The sequence below is a fragment of the Grus americana genome, chromosome 13 (assembly GCF_028858705.1).
Source record: "Grus americana isolate bGruAme1 chromosome 13, bGruAme1.mat, whole genome shotgun sequence".
NCBI classification, from domain to species: Eukaryota; Metazoa; Chordata; class Aves; order Gruiformes; family Gruidae; genus Grus; species Grus americana.
This window is the reverse complement of record NC_072864.1, coordinates 1,552,556-1,571,489: the sequence shown is the minus strand read 5'-3', so window position 1 is coordinate 1,571,489 and position 18,934 is coordinate 1,552,556. Positions and strand designations below refer to the sequence as shown.

Below are 18,934 nucleotides of genomic sequence, written 5' to 3'. Positions count from 1 at the left end.
TCAGACACGCGGGGCTGGCAAACAGAATGTTCATTTCAGTAGAGCGAGAACGGTAACTGTGGCAGGAGGGAGGTGATGTTTGCTCTGAAATGCCTTCCTGCCCCAAAGAAATACTCAGCAGAGGACATTGACCCCACCCACTCTGCCATGCACAACTAGTGCAAAATAGGAAGAGATTACACAAGATTTAGGATCAAGGACTTAAAATACAATGACCTTTGTGATATCTCTACACAGGGAACTGAACACTACTCAGAACCTTGACACGCTCTGGTGTAATGCTTGAGGGGGGGGTTTCCACCACCATTCAAACCACGCACATGCACCAGGAAAAGAATTTTAAATGTGGGCTGTGGCAGTTGCGTTGTAGCTTGGCTACTGCGAGTTGTCAAACACATTGTAATGGCTTTTCCACAGAAGACAGATCACAGGAGCCAGCTCACCTGCCTGACAATGAGCAAACATAAATGTGTACGTTATTTGTTCACTCATTTTACTACTGAGCATACTTGTTAATCTGTCAGGCTCAGCTGCAGATACTAAATGTTTTCTATCAGAGCTAATTCATACTTTAAGCTATCAGGAGTCTTCCTCAGCAACAGCTGCGAAGGGAGGGAGCTGGTCTCCTTCCTCTCTGTTGAATCTAAGATTGCAGAGGTGTTTCTTCTTTTCTCAACCATTACAGTTACATGGGACATGACGTGAAGAGTGATACAGTGGGGCCGCTTGTGTACTCACACCACCAGGCTCTGCGCAGCCTGCTTCCCTAGTGCCAGCTCTCCCCGCCACCCATGCCTCCATGGTGAAGGCAGGTGGCTGCAGCCTCTCCCCTGTGCCTGCAGGAACCTGCTTGCTCCTCCCAGGTGTTTGCTTCTCCACCTGCTGAAATCTGGGGGGTTCTGGCCACAGCTGGGCCAGGGGACCTGCCTGCACAAGGCCAGGCCGTCAGGGCCTGACTGGATTGCGTGAACTGTCTGCGCCAGCGGGCTTGGCCAGGCAAACCTTGGCCTGGGGCTCGTCTGTGGAGGGCAGCCCGCCTTGCAGGGCTGGGCAGGGGGGACCTGGCCAAGGGCAGGCCGCAGGGTCCCGGCCGGGCTGGGCCGGGCCCTGGCCAAGGCAGAGCCGTGGGACGTGCCTGGCCTGAGGCCGGGCTGCGGGGATCTGGGCTGGGCGCTGGGCCTAGCCAGGGCCGGGCTGCGGGGCCCCAGGCCGGGCCAGGCCTCAGGAGGCCGCCGGGATTCCCCGTTGCCACGGTAACCGCACGGGCCGGCCCAGCAGCCCCCGCGCGGTTGCAGCCGGGGGCGGGGCCAACGGGCGCCCGTTGGCCCCGCCCTGCCGCCAACGGTTGCGCCCGCCATCTTGAGACATGGCAGTTCCGCCGCTGCCGGCCCGTTTTCAAGATGGCCGCTCGCTCTTCACCGGGCACTTCCGTCCCCGCTGAGGCCTCCGGTTCTCGGCGCGGTGGCGAGCGTAGCGGCCCGCTGGTGCGGCCCTCCCCTCGGCATTTCCGCGGCGCTCGCTAGCTGCTGCCGCCCCTCGGAGGCCTCCAGGCGGAGCGGGACGGCTGGCGGGTTATGGCGCTGCTGCGGCTGCTGTCGCTCCGGGGGCGCTGCAGCTGCTGGCCTGCCCCAGCCTGGGCCCGGGCTCGTCCGCGGCCCGGCGGCGGTGCCCTCGGCGCGGGACACGGCCTGCAGGTAACGGGGCGGCGGGGCCCGCGGAGTGGGGTGGGCCGGCCTCGGGGCGGGGCCTCGCTCCCCCCGTGCAGCGCCGAGCACCGGAGGGGGGAGGGCGCCGGTCTCACCGGGTGGCGAGGCCCCGCCTAGCCGGGGCACCCCGGTGCCGCCGCCGCCTTCTCACGGAGCCCCGAGCGTCCTCAGCGGCTTTCCCGAGCCTCCTCCCCGCCCTGGGGAGAGCCCGGCCCGGTGCTCTGCCTGCGGGGCCGGGAGCACCAGAGACGGCGGAGGGGGGGAGCTGGGTGAGCGCTCACGGCTTCGCGCCGTAACGGGCTGTTCCTTCGAGCCTGGGCTTACCTCAGAAGGGCTCTCAGGCCGGACCATCCCGAAGTCCATCGTGCCAGCGCTGTGGAGCGGTTACCTGGGGAAGTTCCACGTGAAAAGAACACCTAGGCTATCATAAGCAAGGAAGTGCTAATTAAAGGGGTTTTTTTTCTGACTTTATTTGTGCTGGCTCTTTGCATCTCTTGTGATAGAAGCACCCAGCACATTGGTGTGCGCCACAGATGTTTTTTTCCCCGTTTTGCTGTACTGCTGGTATCACTGGGCTCCTCAGCGCAGCCCTGAATGCAGAAGGCAAGGCTCTTGTTTAAACCAGGCCTCCAATGTGATTTAAGACTTCTTTGTGGGTTTTTTTTCTTCAGTGCAGTGACAAAGCACTGGCAGTCCAAGTAGCCGATGGAGGAAGAACAATACTGGCACTGTAGTGTGAATTGTGCCAGCTTTTTCTGTGATCAGTTTAAACTAGCTTAAGCTGTTCTGTTCTAGAAAGTACCGATCCCAAGAGGTCAGCCTCTCGGGCCGGCACAAGTCGTCGTGTTGCTGCTGCCCAGCAAACCAGGAAAAAAGGGTGAAGGAATTCAGCCTAGTCCGTGTCCCTGTCTGCTTTGCCACACAGAAATTAGTGCCTGGGCAGTAGAGGGGTGGTGAGACGGGAATTGCCCATCGGAGAAGGGGCAAGGCTTGCGTTCAGTGAGAGTATTAGTAAATGTTAGTTCAAGTGTTGTGAAGTTGCCTTTAAATGTGAATATTGGCTGCAGGATTGCCGCTGAATTACTGCAGGAAAGTAGCTGCGTTGTCCTTCCTGCCATGCAGCAAGGTTACAAAGCAGTAGTCCTTAAAATTTCCTGTTGTGGGAAGGTATCTTTGCATTTTAAGAATTGACTTCCAACATATCTTTAGAGTGAAGAGTAGAGATACATGGAGGAAAAAGATAACATTTCCAAGTGTTTTGAGCATATGTTTCTATTTATACGTGTGCTTTCTTTAAACTGGGTTATAAATTATGCTTTCAGAGTCACATGGCAAGTCCACAGCACAACCAGGTGTAATATTCAGGTCTCCCAGCTGCTGGTCCTGCAGCTTACCCACAGTATTTTCATGTTTAGAAATCTTAGTCTCACAGAATATAGAAGGGGGGGTTAGCAGTCACAGTACTTTTCTAATAGTTGCCTCTCTTTTTGTGTTTCTCTTCCTCCTCAGAGTTTTCTGTCACAAACACTTTCCCCCATGCATCGAGGTCTCAGTGGAGCCCTGGTGAAACAACACGTAATTCGAGATCCAGTCAGGCTTTGGAATCTCTTAGGTGAGTCCCAAAGAGCAACTGTACACATGGAGGAGTGGAAAAAGGTCTTATTTAGTAAGAGCGTTGACTTTTCCTTCACTGCCTGCTTTCTGAAACTGAAATAAAGCCGTTCTGCCCTTGGCTTTGGGAGCTGTGCACCATTTGCAGGGGTTCTAGGTTCTTGTTTGGGATGAACAGTGGCACCTTTCCACAAGGAGCTCAGTGTGATTAAGTAACCACTAGAGTCATTAGACCTAAAAGCTAATTTAAATCTGCAGACTTGAAAGTAGAGGATCTTTCTGTGCCTCCTTAGCAAAGCTTAAGACAAAAACATCATTCACCTTTCTCAGAAATCGCGTCGTATGACCTTGCTGAAAGCCTTGCCTTGGAACAAGTTAAAAGTGTGTTTTAGAAAAATGTTACCTGAATTCTTAAAGCAAAAGCAGAGGAGTGTAAACCAAAGGCAATTATTTTTTTCGCTGCCTTCTTCAAATTGGGAAGACAAGTTTGCTGATGCCTTTGAGATTTGAACAAAGCTGGTTATGGCTGTTCTGGCCAACATGGGCCTGGTGAGCTTGGGCTGCTTTACCTTTGAGAGGTTTGGGGGTTTTTAGGTTAAAATAAAAATATATGCATAATCTTTCAAATGGCAGTGAATCCTCTAGTAGAACTAGCGGGGGACAAGCAGTCTAGTTCCTGGGCTTACTCCTCTTTCCAGAGCCCTTGTGAAAGACCATAGGACATGGAAGCTCCTGTCCTCGAGTCAGTTTTCCTTGTGAACTTTCTGCATTTTCCTGGTGAAAAAGTCTTCACTTGCTGTTTTGTAGCAGCAACTGTGATTCTTGCTGTTATTACTTTCTTGGCTTTTATTAAAGTATTGTAACAGCATTTACTGAGAAACCTGCATGTACATTTCCTTTCATAAGCATTTACAGTTCCTAGTGTGAGGCTGTTCTTAACTGACGATACCAGTGTTAACTGTGGTTTTATGCCTTGGGAAATATGTACATGTTTCAACACTGAAGAAACTTTTCCAAATTATTTTCTTTGCCACATTAAAATGATTTCTGAACAAAGCTATATTTTGATTGGGTTCTCAAAAAATATATATTATATAAGGAAACCAAAGGAGTCTGTCCCTCCCATTATTCCCTCTGGCGAGGCTGTCCCATTCCCTTGGCACACGAGTGAAGCTGTGCGCTCGGATGGATGTGGAGCTTGGCTTTCTCTGCATTTGGAGCTCACGTGTATTTCTGCCATCCTCAGTCCCCCTCTCTGTCTCCTGAGGTCTTCTGGTAGTAACTACTTAACTCTCCTTGCCTGCAGGTAGCACTTACTATTTTACTACTTCAAGCTCTCAAGGGAGTAACCAGAAGAATGGAGGATTCAAAAAGAAATCTCCGCAAGAGGAAGAGGGTATGCATGGTTTAAAATGATACTTAATGAAACAGGTTTTGTGTGTGAGGGGTAAGGGTGGACAGCGTGGCTGCTTCTGTCTCTGGGTACCGTAAACCTGTAACTTACCACCTCTATGAGCCTAGGGCTGAGAACGAGTTTGAAGGAGTATTTCTGGCTTAGATGATGGAATAATAAGGCTTAAGACAGATCATGAAACTGATTCTCTTTCCATGCCACTTTGCATTCTGTGCAAATAACTTCACTGATGTTTTCCTTAGTTTTGCTGCTTTGCGGAGGAAAACAGCAGTGTTCACTTAGTTTTGGTTTGGAGGTTTTGTTGTAGAGCATTTTGACTTAATGATCTTATATTAACTAAGTTCAGTTCTTTAAGCTGGATTCTGTTTTCTTCTTTCGTTTCATTTACCTTCACTGTGGATGTCTGTCTACTTCTAGTGATTTACAGAGCTCAAAGTTAAAATTAGATTCCTTGAAGGGTTCTTAGCTGTGTTACTAATGGCACTTGCTCAGATTTTTTATTTTCTTTTAAATCAGTCTTCCCAGATACTGTTCTTTGCATGCCTTATACTGCCTAAGCCCCAGGCATCCTGCTGGGCAGGGCTTTTTGAAAATTAGTTTTATCTCACTAAATGTGTTCTGGAACCTAGGGGATCACGTTGGGAAGTTGAGGAGTGCTCTCTCTGTACCTTAAGCTTAAGGGGGCGAGGAATTTAATGACACAAATGGTGGGGGGGTGCAGGGAAATAACTTCTGTGTACTAGACAAAAACTTTGTGTAACTTCTCCTGACAGGCAATGTTCTGATCCTTGTAGGAGGCACTGTTATCTTCTACCAGTAGGTTTTCACCAAACATTTTTTTTCAAATACAAGTGGATTTGTGGGTGTCCCTTCAAGTCTTGATATCGTTGTCAGCTTTCTGCTATTTGTAGATTGACAACAGCTGCATTCCATTTTAAAAGTGTAATTTGACTCTTCCACTTCTGTAAAGAAAATTCTTTGCTCATTCGTGGGTATGTGCTCTTTCCCTCCAGTCTCCCAAGAACTAAAGTGCATGCAGAGATTTTCTGGGCTCTGTTTAAGGCATGTTTTCGGACTCTGTGGTGTAGATTTTTGGCTGTGAAGTCCTGTACCTGTGGGCCTGGTGGGGCAGTTTACAAAAGAGTCAGAAGTAACCGAGGTGAAGGTCTCATCCTTCCATCTTGGCAGTAATGCTTGCAGAAGCGTAACAAAGACCTGATTATTTTCTTCATTTTATGACATGAGTTGATGCTTGCAGGGGCTGATGATGTCTTGAGTGAGTGTGTGGATGCCTGCTGTGCTGTTTGTTTCCTGGACCCTTGAGTAAGGGATAAACCTGCGGCTGGAGGGCTCCAGACCTTTGTACTGCAAGTTAGAAGGCACTTAGCATCACGTTTAAGTCACACCTTATTATATGATAAACCTTTACCTAAGTATCATCAAATAATGTAATAGCTTGGCTTTTCCTTTGTTGTGCTTAAATGCAATGGTAGAATCCTCTTGGATTAACTACCTTTTGAAATAAAAGCAGTCAGCTGCTGCTGACATTTAGCCTGACTCGGGTCATTGCAGTCTCTTTAAGGCAAGAGCAGTGGCTTTGCCAGTTTGATCCGTTTAACTGGGGTGAAGTCTTCAGTGGGATGCAAGTGCAGGTATCACGGAGTCCTCGTTAAGGAAATCAGAGCTTAGAGGTTTGCAAGACTGCACAGTGCCTTGTAGAAGTATTGTAGCTGTTAAAATTAGTAAACGGTAACATGCTGTGTTTGGTGGCCTCTCTTCTCCTGTGATTAATGGATATCTTGACTTTGGGAGGTGGAATGCTACCCCATGTCTCCAGGGGAATACTCGTCTCTGCAGTAATTATTAAAAAGAACTCTTCAAACTGTCACTGCAGCCCTTGCAAGATTTTAATCAGAGAGTTCAGATTTGGGGTTAATGGCAAATCATTGCTTCGTGGAGGCTTTTTGAGACTAAAAAGCTGGAAGTATTCCCACAGCTGTTGCTTGCAAGTGTCACATCCAGTTACTGGTTCTCATTTACTGAATGTTGTGGGGTAGCTTATGGTGCAATATGAATGTTGTACCACAAAGATAGTCACACTTTACATAAGCTTAGAAATAGATTGGTTTTGTCCTTAATTAAATGCAGAGTTAGAGGAAAGCTTTGCGCTGCCTTCTAGCTTTCTAGAAATGGTGTTTTTTCATGAAATTACTCAGCTGTAGGTTAAAGGTCCTAGACAAGTCTAATTCCTAGAAACTGGATAAGCTTGTGTCGAGATACCTAATGACCAGCTTTTACCCTGTGGTGATCTTTTTGTGATTGTATCCTCAGTTATGTGTGCTTTAGAACATACTATATGCATCCTCACTTTATCTGTAATTTAATACAGAAAAGTGCTTTATCAATACTTGACTCAGATCTCCAAGGAACTTGCCTAGCGATAGATGGACTTTCTTTCTGTCGGCACTCACTTTTCTAGAGTAGTTTTTCTCTGTAGAACTTTTTTGTTTAGAACTTGCTTAGTTTTTCAGGATATTGCCCGGACTAAGGCCTCTATTGTACTATATTTTAATTTTCTTTAATAAGACTACAGTGGATGTCATCTCGCAGCTTTGTGATGAATTGCTTTGTTCTCATAAAGCTGGATCTAGCAGATAACACAGAAGTGAGGAGATGGCATCGAAGAACAAAGTGGATGGGCTGGACGCAATGTCTGAGCTTGTCACTGTCTTTTGAAATTATGACCTTATCTGAAAAGCTGCATTGTTTCTATTGAGGAACAAGCCTTTCCTGTTAAATGTGGAGCAGAGCTAGGAAACGAGTGAAAAATGATGCTGCGTATCTGAAGGACAGAGTACTTTTTTTAGCATCTGACTGGGTCATATGTTTGTCCCTTGGTTTTGTTGCAGTCTGTGTAGGGTCTAATTGGTGGCTGGTGATAAATGCTAGTGTCAGAACGTTTGTTATGAATTTGCAAATAAATCGAATCTGGGCTCAGCAGGCAGATGCACTAGCAGTCCAGTGGTGCAGAATTAATTCATTTCTCGGTGTAGAGTAGTATTTATGTATGCCATGTTGCTGTTGATGTTAAATTGTATATCAAGAACAAGTGCTAAATTATATATCGAGAATACCTGCATATGACTGGAAAGAGGAGGACATATTTGTTGTCATCTTAACAAATCAAACATGAGCTAGCAGATGACATTGAACTATGCCGTGGCAGTCCTTTGCAGACCACAGAGTTTTAAATTTGCCTGTGCAGTGCAAAAAATGTTGAGAGTCTGAAAAAAAGATTTGGCAAATATTTGAAGTAAACCATCCCTTTTTCTCATGTCATCGCTTCAGTATGTCACTAGTACAGTAAAGGTGGAGGACAGCACATCCAGCATGGGAATCCCTGTTTGATACAGATCTGTAATGTGGACGAGTTACCAAACCTTTTTAAACGTGAGGTTAGTTGTATAGCATGGGAGAAAATCTGTGCAATTTTAAGACAGTGAGATTGATTTGTAGTGTATTTATGTGTGTAGGTAAGCTGCATGTCATGTCGCCTGTGCTATTTCAGATTTACTGCAAATGCAGATATTTTCTTAGGTAGTAGAAACACAGTTGGCCTAGTGCTACAGGGTACCAGCAGATCAGGAGCTCGCCAGGAAGCAATTCTCTCTTATAATACTGTGCTGTGTGGTTTACCAGTGATGCTGTGACTGGTTTTACTCACTCCTAGTATTTTCTGGTGGATGTGTTAGCCACAGCCTGAGGACTAGGCGGTGTGGAAGCATGTTCTATAGAAGTAGGCTATAGTCATTCTTGAGTTTGATGTTTAGCAACAAGGGTCCCATGGTGTTATTTGGCCTATATGCATTGGGCCAGGCAAGTGAGAGTCTCTCCCGTTTTAGAATAGAATGACATTTGGTGGAATTGTAATGGATTTAGTGAACTGTAACCATTTGAAGTCTCCTGGACCAGGATTAGAGGCTGCTTTAAAACAGGAAATGCTCAGAGCTCTTCAAAATATGTCTGAGATTGCTGTCTGTCTTTTGTACACAATCAATAACTTCTGGAAGTGAGGGGCTTGCTTTGGCTCGCTGATGCTTCGATTCCTCCTCTTACTGAAGCAACAATTGCAGCAAAAGAGGTAACCCCCCATCATCTCCTCTGTGCATGCAGTGCCTCACTGCACGGCTTTTGGAGGTGCTGGGGAACAGCCGAATATAGCCACAGCAATGTGATGCAAGCAAATTTTTTGCTGGCTAACAAGATGCAAAATTTGCCTCCTTCCAGGCAACTGTGAAGCTTACATCTGAGTGCTTGGGCTTTCATAACCAGGCTTTTGACCAGGTGCAGTTCCATGGAACAGCTGAGGCCCCATGGTCTGACAGTCCAGAAGCCAGAAAGGTCTGGGAATGTCATGCAATCCAAAAAACTGACTCACTTGTGTAACCTTGGGCAAGTCACGCAACCTCCTTTGTGAGCCAGCCAGGAAATTGCCTGTGCAGTGCAAGTTAGGTACTGCTCCTGAGCCTAGTCCTTCAGGAGAGACCAAACATGCAATAAAAAATAAAACCAAACCCCAAAATGTACTGTTGTGTTACTCTCTGTCATTTAATTGTCCCTTCTTTGGGTCAGAAAGCTCTGCAAGTATGTACTCATATCTTTCTTCTCTGATATCCTTTTTTCTAAAGAGGATGAGAAACGCAGGAAAAGGGAAAATCAGATGCATCTTGAACGCTTACGGGCACTCCTCATCATAACCTTCATAGTGCTGATGTTTCGATTCACTGTCAGCGAGAACAGAGAAGGGACCAACATTTCCTGGAATTACTTTGTGAATGAGATGCTGGCGAAGGGGGAGGTCCAGAGAATCGAAGTGGTGCCAGAGAGTGATATTGTGGAAATTTATCTGCACCCAGGAGGAACTCCACATGGACAAGTCGTGAGTGGCTTTCTACAATTGGATTGAATACTCTTAGATTATAATGTTCAAAAGAGTTGAATTAATTAATATATGTTGGGTAAAACTCTAGCTGGTAAATTTGCTCTCTCTTAGTTTTTCCTCATAAGTTCAGAGGACTTCTGTTACTCATATCAACCTGGAAACAAAGCCTTTTATTTTAAATTGTAAAAATAATTAATAATGGCCTGGAAGAAAATCTTAAATATATCTAAAAAGCTAGAAAAATTCAATAGTTTTTCCTTACTGGCTCAGTCCAATATGTGAGAAGGTGTCTAGAAGGTTGTATACTCTTATTACTAGATCTTGTTTCAAAAAATTTTCTCCCATTTGGATTTTAGTTTCAGGTCTTCTGTCAAACTCCATCAGATTTCCTTCCTGAATCTTCCAAAATGGAAACAAAGCAAAGTTAGATTACATACTTACTTCCAGGAGTTGCCACTAAGAATTATTACAAACTAGCTTGAGAGATTAAAATACTGTTCTTGGATACATCCCACTTTGTTCAGTGACTTATGATCCATTTGCAAACTGCTGGTTGAAATTAATTTCTAAGATACAGAAACAAGATCTGAGTGGAGCACAAGACAGACACCTCCCTCCCAATGTTCCATACATAGTACAAAATTTTGTCTGAGTCCCAAAACTAACTCCATCCTTCAGCTGGCCTACAAAGTTGTTGCATCTCCTTGTTTCTAGAGAGCTGTGACTTAGTTCTTGACTTGCATGCTTTCATAAGGTGCTGAAAAGTCCAGAGGAGTTCTGAAGTTTGTTTGGAGCCCCGGTGTCAGTTACCTGCTCCTGAGTTCATTGCTGCAGTATCAAAGGATGTAACATAAGGCTAACTTATCTGACTTGTGCACTGTTTCTGCTTGTTGCTGTATCCTTATACTACAATACTTAAATGCTGCTTTTGATTGCACTTCCCCAGAATGTTACGCTGTTGTACACAATGCGGGTGGCAAACATTGACAAATTTGAAGAGAAGCTGAGAGCTGCGGAGGACGAGCTGAATATTGATGAGAGAGAGAGAATCCCCATTTCCTACAAACATCCTGGCTTTTATGGAAAGTATGATACAAATTTTGTGCTTACTGTTGATCTTTTATTGGTGATGACATCCCTCACTTAGAGAGGAAAGTCACTTTCAACTAGATGTTGTTATATAAATATAGAACAAAAAAGCGGTCTCAGTTTTGGAGCGCTTACCCTGTCTTTCAGGAACAGGCATGCTCTAGATGTACCTTAATGTTTCAAAAGTGAGGGTCCCATGAAAGCATCTGGAACTGCAGCGTGCAGCAGACCGAAGTGATTTGGGTCAGTGACAGCAAGTCTGAGGAAGGTCTGTGTTGGTTGCCGTGCGTCCTTGCACAGCAGAGCACTTTTTGTCCTTACAATCAATTATTGAGGTGTGGAGTGTGATAGGAATCCTGACTCAACAAGTGATGTTACACCCTGGTCTGTGGAGAATGCTAGTGGTGCTGTGAGCCTTCCCCCATTAAAATGCTGCAAGGAAGGCCTGCAGTGATGGTTCAGCCTGTAAAAATAAACACCTAGTTTTGGCCTGTTTCTCCAGCAGCTGTAGCTCTGAGGACAGCCTGCGCTGGTGCTTGCTCCAGCTGTGAGCCACATACTGAGCAGAGCAGCTTTGATGCTAGCATACAAAATCACAATGAGAAGTACTTCTATTAAATTTACAGCCCTTTTCTGTTACCTGGAACCAAGATCCTTTGCTTAAAAAAAAAAAAAAATCAAAGCTTTTAAGTCTGAAATGAGCTATAATGAGCAAGAAGAGGGAAGATCTGTCAAAAGAGTATAGAGCACTGGCTCGGCTCTATTATGTGTTTTCACATGATGATTTGTGGGCATTTGCTGCTGACGTGGCTTATTTGCCCTTCTGTTAAGACCAGCAGCTTGTTTTTGAAAACAGGATTTATGGGGTCCAGAGTACAAAACAGACCTGTGGAGCTCGCTCAGTGGGCTGTTGAACAAGTATTGAACAAGTCCATCTCCATCACCGGTGACCATTACACTGGTGCAGAAAGATGCTTTCTGTAGGTGTGGGTAGAGACTCCAGTGTTTGGCGAGTTCTCAACTAATTGCTTATTCTAAATTATTAACACAGAGATGTAGTGCAGAAGTCCTGTCTGCTAGATAAAGAAATCCTGATTCCTGAGAACAGATAGCATCGTGCCGCTACGTTTATCTGCCGAGGTGGCCCAGTCACCTGTGCACCGTGCACAGCATGTCATCTGCTTTTAGTAGCTCGTAGGGTTTGGAGCACAGTGGTTTTCCCACTGTAGGTGGGGATGGCCAGTGTGTGTAATTCTTCTTCCCAGACACCTTGCCAAAATGGGAAACAGATGTCATGGGTGCCTGGACTGGATTTTGTCTACTTGTCCTATGAACAAGATTTGCACATTTTTAATACATGGTTTATATAATGATAAACTTTTTTAATTTATCATGCAGTATGAGACCTTTAGTTGAAATTCAGAACTTGCCAATTTTTTCAAACTTGTGTATAACAGGAAGAGTAGACTGAAGAGTTAGTCAGCTACCAACACAAGCTGCTTCCCCTGTCCTGAAAAGAGACTGTTTTTTTTTTTTTTTAAGAGATATTATAGGGTCTGAAGTCTCTCAGGAGACTTGATGGATGTCTGGAGAATTCAGAGTCTCAGTTTGGAGTTTGAACCTTTGAGGTGCAGAGCACTTACTTGCAGCTTGGATTCAGTTTACTCTGAGATGTGGGCAGTTGATGCATTTCAGAATTAGTCCTGTTTGCATAGTTGACAAACTGAAGGTGACTTTCAGTTTCCAGTGTTGCCTAGGATCTCTCACCAAGAAGAAACAAATGCAGCTGGGTATAGAGCACATGCTGGTCCCCTTGCTTCAGTAAATCATCCCTCGCTGAGAGATGGAACGCACATTCCTAGCTTAAAGATAAGACATAGAAGTGTGGTGAGAGCAGATGATTTCACTGGCATGTGAAACAGAACAGGGTCCCACAAATCCCAACCTGTCATCTGAAATATGGTCCTTTTTCCTCCTGTTGAAAGCATCCTTTGTTTAGAGCTCACAGGATATTTGTCCTCAGCGTGTTTGTCTGTAACTGTATTAGACCTGCAGTGCCATCTCTGTTCCACATCTCCCTCCTAATGCAATTGGTATGGCAAAGGATCCAGAAAATTGATGATTTTGGTTGCTGTAGCAGTTTTTCTGTCATGAAGGACTTCTGAGAGACTTGACCAGGGAGGGCCAACCAGACTAGGTAGAGCAGCCACATAACAGGAGACCCACACCGGGATTTCTGCCAGGATTAGGGATTTTGGAATCTCCCTGGTGTTGCCTGATGCAGGTCTTCTGCAGTGAGCTCCCTTTGGATGGACTGCCAGCCCCGCCAGTTTCTGTTCTGGGTATGATTTGGCTGCCTGAAGATCCTATTTGTTTTATAAGTAGAAATGTCTCTGGAGGGGATGATGAGGTTGAATTTCTTCCACAGCTGTAAGCAGTATTTGCCAGTGTCCCCTGTTTAACTTTTTAGGTTATCTATTTGTTGGGGGGGCTGGTTTTTTTGTTTTTTATAGATAGATAGATATATATAAAAAAACCTGTAAAGGTTCCGTTTTGTTGGTTATGTCTGCCCATTGCTGCACTTGTAGCCTAAATACCGGTACCTTTAAAATACTGAAAATAGTGATGTTGAGTATTATTTACCAAGTTGTGGCTGAACACTTCAATTTGTACCTGTCTTGCTTTTGTCCTTTTAGTGACATCATTTCCCTGATAGTGACGCTTGTGGCCGTGTCCATGTTATGGAGCATCTTCCGCCTTATTAGGGTTGCAAGCCGGGTAGGAGGATTCAACGCCTTTGTGAGTATCCTGGATCTTGGTGGTGTTTTGCAGCCTCTGGGTAGTCTTGTCTTCTGCTGGCCTAATCTCCCCTTTCTCCAGCGAAGTCAATGCAGAATGAGAATTAACCGGTGCCAAGGACTCTCCAGTCATGACACATCTTGCTGCTTTTCCTGTCCTGATCATCTGACTAGCTCGTACAGTATCTGGCCTTAGCTGAGGCCCTTTCTTTCCCCAATGGCAGGAAGGGCTGAGCTCAGTGAATTCGCAGTCCAGTTTGCTCTGCTATTTTCAAAGCCTGCTAATGAGTTGCAGCTGCAGATGGTGTTTTTCACTGGGTCCTGCCAATGTGCCTCCCATACAGCCAGAAGTAGGAATTGCTGCTTTCTGCAAAACGAGTTCTCAATTTATACAATATGTTCAGATTCTGGATTTCATTATGTGTTGGCCTGTCCTGCTCATGCCACATGCCTTGCTTGCAACATCAGTCAAATCTCCTCCTCCCCTCTTCCACCCTTGCCTGGATCAGCTGATGAAACTCTGTAGAAATCAGCCTGGGGTGCACTGCCATTGACCGCAGGGATTTGGGGATGAAAATACGGTGAATTCGGTCCCTTGTTAGATTTGCCACATAGTATCCTCTGCAGTTCTCTTCTAGCTCTGGGATTCTCTTTACACAAAGGGATGCAGCTGCTCAGAGGAGAAGAATATTTTAAAGAAGTGTTGAGTAATGAGGGCCTTGAAGACTAGATTCTGTCCTTGCGTAAGTGGGGACAGCTAGGCCCTGCGTGTTTAACTCTTCCTTTGGATCAGCTGATGCTTTAGGCCTGAGAAGCTATAAACTCTCTTCTCAAAGGGAAAAAAAAATCCCAAGTAGCTGTTTTCGGTAGGACATAATGAGCAGTTACAAGTAGGGCATTTAACTAAATTATTGTTTTGACTGTCACTGTGGCTTAACACACACCAGGAGACTGAAATGTGGTGTCTGTTAAATTTGAGAACCTATAGTTTTTGTTCTGTCCTGGGTTGTGTTGCAGTAGAAACCACCAGCAGCATCGGACAATGGTGCAAAGTATCTGTTTATATGCATTCACAAGACAGTATCAGTAATTATTTACCACTGGCAATTATTTACCATCAATACATATTCCTCAAAAGTATACCTGTCCTATGTGTATTAAGGATCAGAGCATTTAGAAATTGGGGAGAAGATCCCAAATAAGGTTTGGGGTGTTCTGCATGTTTTTAATAAGTATCCCTGCCTGGTGTACATGGAGTTTGAGCTGGATTGTGTTGGGACTATTACTGCAGGTTTATTCTGTCTCTTCCCAACAAGGTGTGGATAAATAAAGTTTGAGTCAACAGTTGGGCTGTGAAATGTTTCCAAAGCAAAAGTTAGTAAAACACCAATGTGTTGGTGGGCATTTTAGTGGTGTGTGTTAGGGGCAGCTTCTACCTGTGCTGTCTCCCAAAGTATAGCAAAGAGCCTTTCCAGACTATTGCCTTGTCCAAAGTCAGAGCGTGTCTTCAGTATTTGTGTTACCTTCCACAGAACCAGTTGAAAATGGCTCGTTTCACCATTGTGGATGGGAAGTCTGGAAAAGGAATTGGCTTCAAGGATGTAGCGGGAATGCATGAGGCAAAAATGGAAGTCAAAGAATTTGTGGACTACTTAAAGGTATGTAAAAGTAGAACAAAATAAGTGCTTGTTATCTGTCTTCTGGGATAGATGGCCGACCTGGGGAGGAAGGTGTATCTTTTCTCTTCATCCTTCATGACACTGAGCAGCCTCCATTTAAATAAGCTGACAGCTTTTTATGCCGTGATCAGCATGACTCAATCCCTGTATTTCCAATTCCTTAACAGGAATGCAGATGTAGCTGCTCCCAGTAGCAGCCCAGAGTCGCTCAGGCTGAAAACAGTATCAGGAAGCTCTGGGAGGCCATATTCTTGTGCAGGTGCTTCACATGAGCTGAGAATCTGACAGAGCTGTGTTGTTCTTGTAGAGTCCTGATCGCTACCTTCAGCTTGGGGCTAAAGTGCCCAAGGGTGCCTTGTTACTCGGACCACCAGGCTGTGGAAAGACGTTGCTGGCGAAGGCCGTGGCTACAGAAGCACAAGTGCCGTTCTTGGCCATGGCAGGCTCTGAGTTTGTGGAGGTGATAGGAGGTAAGCTCCTCAGGAGGAAGGGTGTGGAGGTCACTTAGTCTGTGGAGTTGGAGGGTGCTGGCTGGGCCTATTGCAAAGGACCGAGTTTTAGCCTGTGTTTGCATGAGCATGACGAGTTGGATGTTTTTAACAAAAATATAAAAGGTTTCCAGTGGTAGAGAGTACTTAATTATGTAGGAGCTAAAATGCATGCCCTCTGAATTTCTTTCTGCCAGTGTGCAGCCATGGTTCTTCACCTGAAAGCATTATCTTTGACTTCCCTGTACCTATTATTAAAGCTGAGACTTCCTTCCTTATATGAGGATGCTGATGGATCTGCTGCTGCTCCCTGCTGATGGAGAAAGTATGGCCTCTTTGTGCCTCAAGATTTCCATCTTCCTCCTTTTCCTCCTTCCTCCTAGATCTCTTGAGACCTGACAAGGGCCAGTGTGCAGGAACATGCTGAATATTTCAGCTTCTGACCTGTGGAAGGAACAGGAGTTCATGTTAGGAGCTGGGACCAGAGCCCCTCTTGCAGCAGCTGTAGAAGCTCAGTGAGAGGCCAGCACACTCCAGGAGGAGCAGTGCCTAAGGGCTGTTAAACATATGAGTTATGTGGCTATTTCTTTGTGCCAGGAGTGTTGAGGGGGGGGGACTGTCATACACTGAGGATTTACCTGGTGTCGGGTGTCTCGTTAGGGGCTAAGAATTCTATTCTCCGCTGTACTAACAGTTTTAGCTGTGAGGCTTATGTCTTCTTCCCTTCCCCTGTAGGTCTTGGAGCGGCCCGAGTTCGGAGCCTCTTCAGAGAAGCCCAGGCTCGTGCGCCCTGCATCGTGTACATCGATGAAATTGATGCTGTGGGAAAGAAGCGCTCAACCAATATATCTGGTTTTGCCAATGCTGAGGAGGAGCAGACCTTAAACCAGCTGCTGGTGGAAATGGACGGTCAGTATTTCTCTCTGCCTCTCAACAGCTGGGCCCTTATTGCTGTAGAGGTCCAAGCTGTTGGCCTCTACATGTTTTTCCTCCTTGAACTTGCCATGTCTCTTTAGCATTTTCTTCTTGCTTGAAGTAATTACCATTGCACTGAAACAAATTTCATTCCCCCCTTCCCTGGCATGAGGCTAGCTTGCACTTTGCAGCCTGTTCAGGACTAAGTCCAGAACTACAGCTTGGTCCTGTCCTTGCTAAAAGACCGTCTGTACGACTAGTGATAACTGTGTTTCAGACTGCTGCTTAGTGCAGGGGCTGCAGCCCTGAACGTCAGGATGGTTTTTTTTTTTCCTGTGTGGACACCAGTGTGGCCTGGGCTGGCTTTGCTGTGTTTTCGAGGGTTGTCATATCTCTCACTTGAAGTCGATCCTTTCTCTGTTCTTTTTCCCCTTCACCAGCTGCTGCGCTGAGTACAGAGGAAAAGCAGCAGCTGCTGTTCAGCATAGGGTTTGTGGAAGTTGTGTGCCCGGTACTTGCTTCACCGTGACCCAACTTTCCTGCAGAACCTTTAGGAATCTCCTCAAGCACCCCTCTGAGCCCGTGTACCGCATCATTAGTCCCTGTTTCTGAAGGCACTGTAGCATATCTCTCCTCACCTGTTCCTGGAGACTTAGGCAGGACTACTCCAGAGCTGATGTTACCTAAGGAAGTGATTGGGCTTAGGACAGATCTCTGAGCATGTGCTGTGACTAAGTTGTGGAGCTTAACCCTCTTGAAATCTAGACATTTATATAGGCTTTTAAGGGTTTGGGGCTAAATCTAGTAAATTTTAAGAACCTGGAGCCAGCTGGTTTTGTGACTGTACTGAAGACTCTGAGTCAGAAGAGTGTAGCGTCACATCCCGAGTGAATTTGCACAACAGCCACACAAGCATCCACCTGCTAATAAAATGAACAGAAAATGTGCATTAGAGATCATGGCTGGCAGAGGGCAGCAACCCCAAAAGCTCTTACTGTAGGAAAGGGTTCAGTTCGGGACTATGTTTTCCCCTTGGCAGGTGGAGAAGAATTATTTGCAGTACTGGGGAAGCAAAAGAAAATGAATTGGCAGGAAGGGCACTGCTGTCTGTAGAGGGTAATGTTTAGGTGCAACTGGCCATTAAATGTTGCTGGATACTTGCTGTATTCCATCTAAGACAGGTGGCTTAAAGCCTGTTAAGGTTTAAAGTTTAATTGTCCCAGAGGGACATAAGCAATGTAATTCTCCTGTCCTTTGATGTATTCTCATGTTGTCTGCCTGTCTACAGGATCCCCATCTAAACTGAGAGAGATAAGCTTTGCAAACAAGCCCTGGTTTGATGCCACACTTCTGGATGGATTCTGGCTGTACCGCATCTGGAATCGGCCCTTTTCTCAGACACTTTCACACAAGTGCCAGAAAGAATGATCTATTCTTAGTCATAACTCTGTCAGAGCCTGCAGCACTGACCCAACTTGCAGTGTTTCTGTTGCTAAATCTTATAATTGCAGAGCAGGGTAAGGAATAACTAACTACCTGCCCATCAGGGAGTGTTTGTGTCCGTCTGCTGTTTTGTGGGACAGAGCCACCTCTTCCCTGGACTGTAACTGTGACACTTATTGTCTCATCACACTCATAATATGACAAATCAAAAGCTGTCCTGCAGTAAAAGCATCCCCCTTTCTCCAGACCTTGTTAAATGGGTTAAAACTGCTTGGTTTTTTACTGAATGTTTGCAGTGAAACAGGGATGCATCCCTGCTGAAGTAGAGCACATCTTGCAGTTCTGCAGCAAGGCTGCCTTCTGGAGATTGCTCTGGAGACAGCACTCCCTTTTCAAGGAGAGAAGCTGGGACTTGTAAAACTGCTCTCAGCAAAGGGTAGACGTTCCTTCATACGCAAGATGATCTATAATTCTGGATCTCTGCCCTTGCTGCAGAAGGAGGAGAAATTGTAAGTGGGAGCACAGCATGGTACAGACAGCAGAGGGGTCCTGCTGTATAGAGACTCTGCAGACCTCTCTCTGTTTCAGCACAGGTGCCGTGAAGTGTTTGAAGGAGAGGAAAGAGCTTTAAGGTCCTAAACAACCAGGCAGAAACCTGGTTATCAGAGGAACACCCTTGAAACACACAATGCTATGTAGGTACCAGAAATCACCTTAAATATGTGCGTGCGGCTCCCTGGGACTTTGCATGTGCAGTAACTTGGGCAGCTTGGCTAAGCATGTAAATATTCCTGGAGTGAATATAACTGTTTACAGGTGTACCAGTATAGTAGGTGTCGACAGAAAGGG

General features: G+C 45.7%; 1 protein-coding gene across 1 annotated transcript in view; it reads left to right on the top strand.

Moving 5' to 3' along the window:
• The first annotated feature begins 1,320 nt into the window (after positions 1–1,320).
• The window catches only part of SPG7 (SPG7 matrix AAA peptidase subunit, paraplegin), a 32,759-nt gene continuing 15,145 nt past the window's right edge, over positions 1,321–18,934 (top strand). The window contains exons 1-9 of the mRNA XM_054840112.1: positions 1,321–1,694; positions 3,216–3,318; positions 4,624–4,713; positions 9,420–9,670; positions 10,620–10,759; positions 13,459–13,561; positions 15,093–15,218; positions 15,547–15,709; positions 16,463–16,636. Coding sequence (XP_054696087.1) covers positions 1,575–1,694; positions 3,216–3,318; positions 4,624–4,713; positions 9,420–9,670; positions 10,620–10,759; positions 13,459–13,561; positions 15,093–15,218; positions 15,547–15,709; positions 16,463–16,636 — 1,270 coding nt within the window. The 5' untranslated portion in view covers positions 1,321–1,574. The remainder of the gene's footprint in view (positions 1,695–3,215; positions 3,319–4,623; positions 4,714–9,419; positions 9,671–10,619; positions 10,760–13,458; positions 13,562–15,092; positions 15,219–15,546; positions 15,710–16,462; positions 16,637–18,934) is intronic.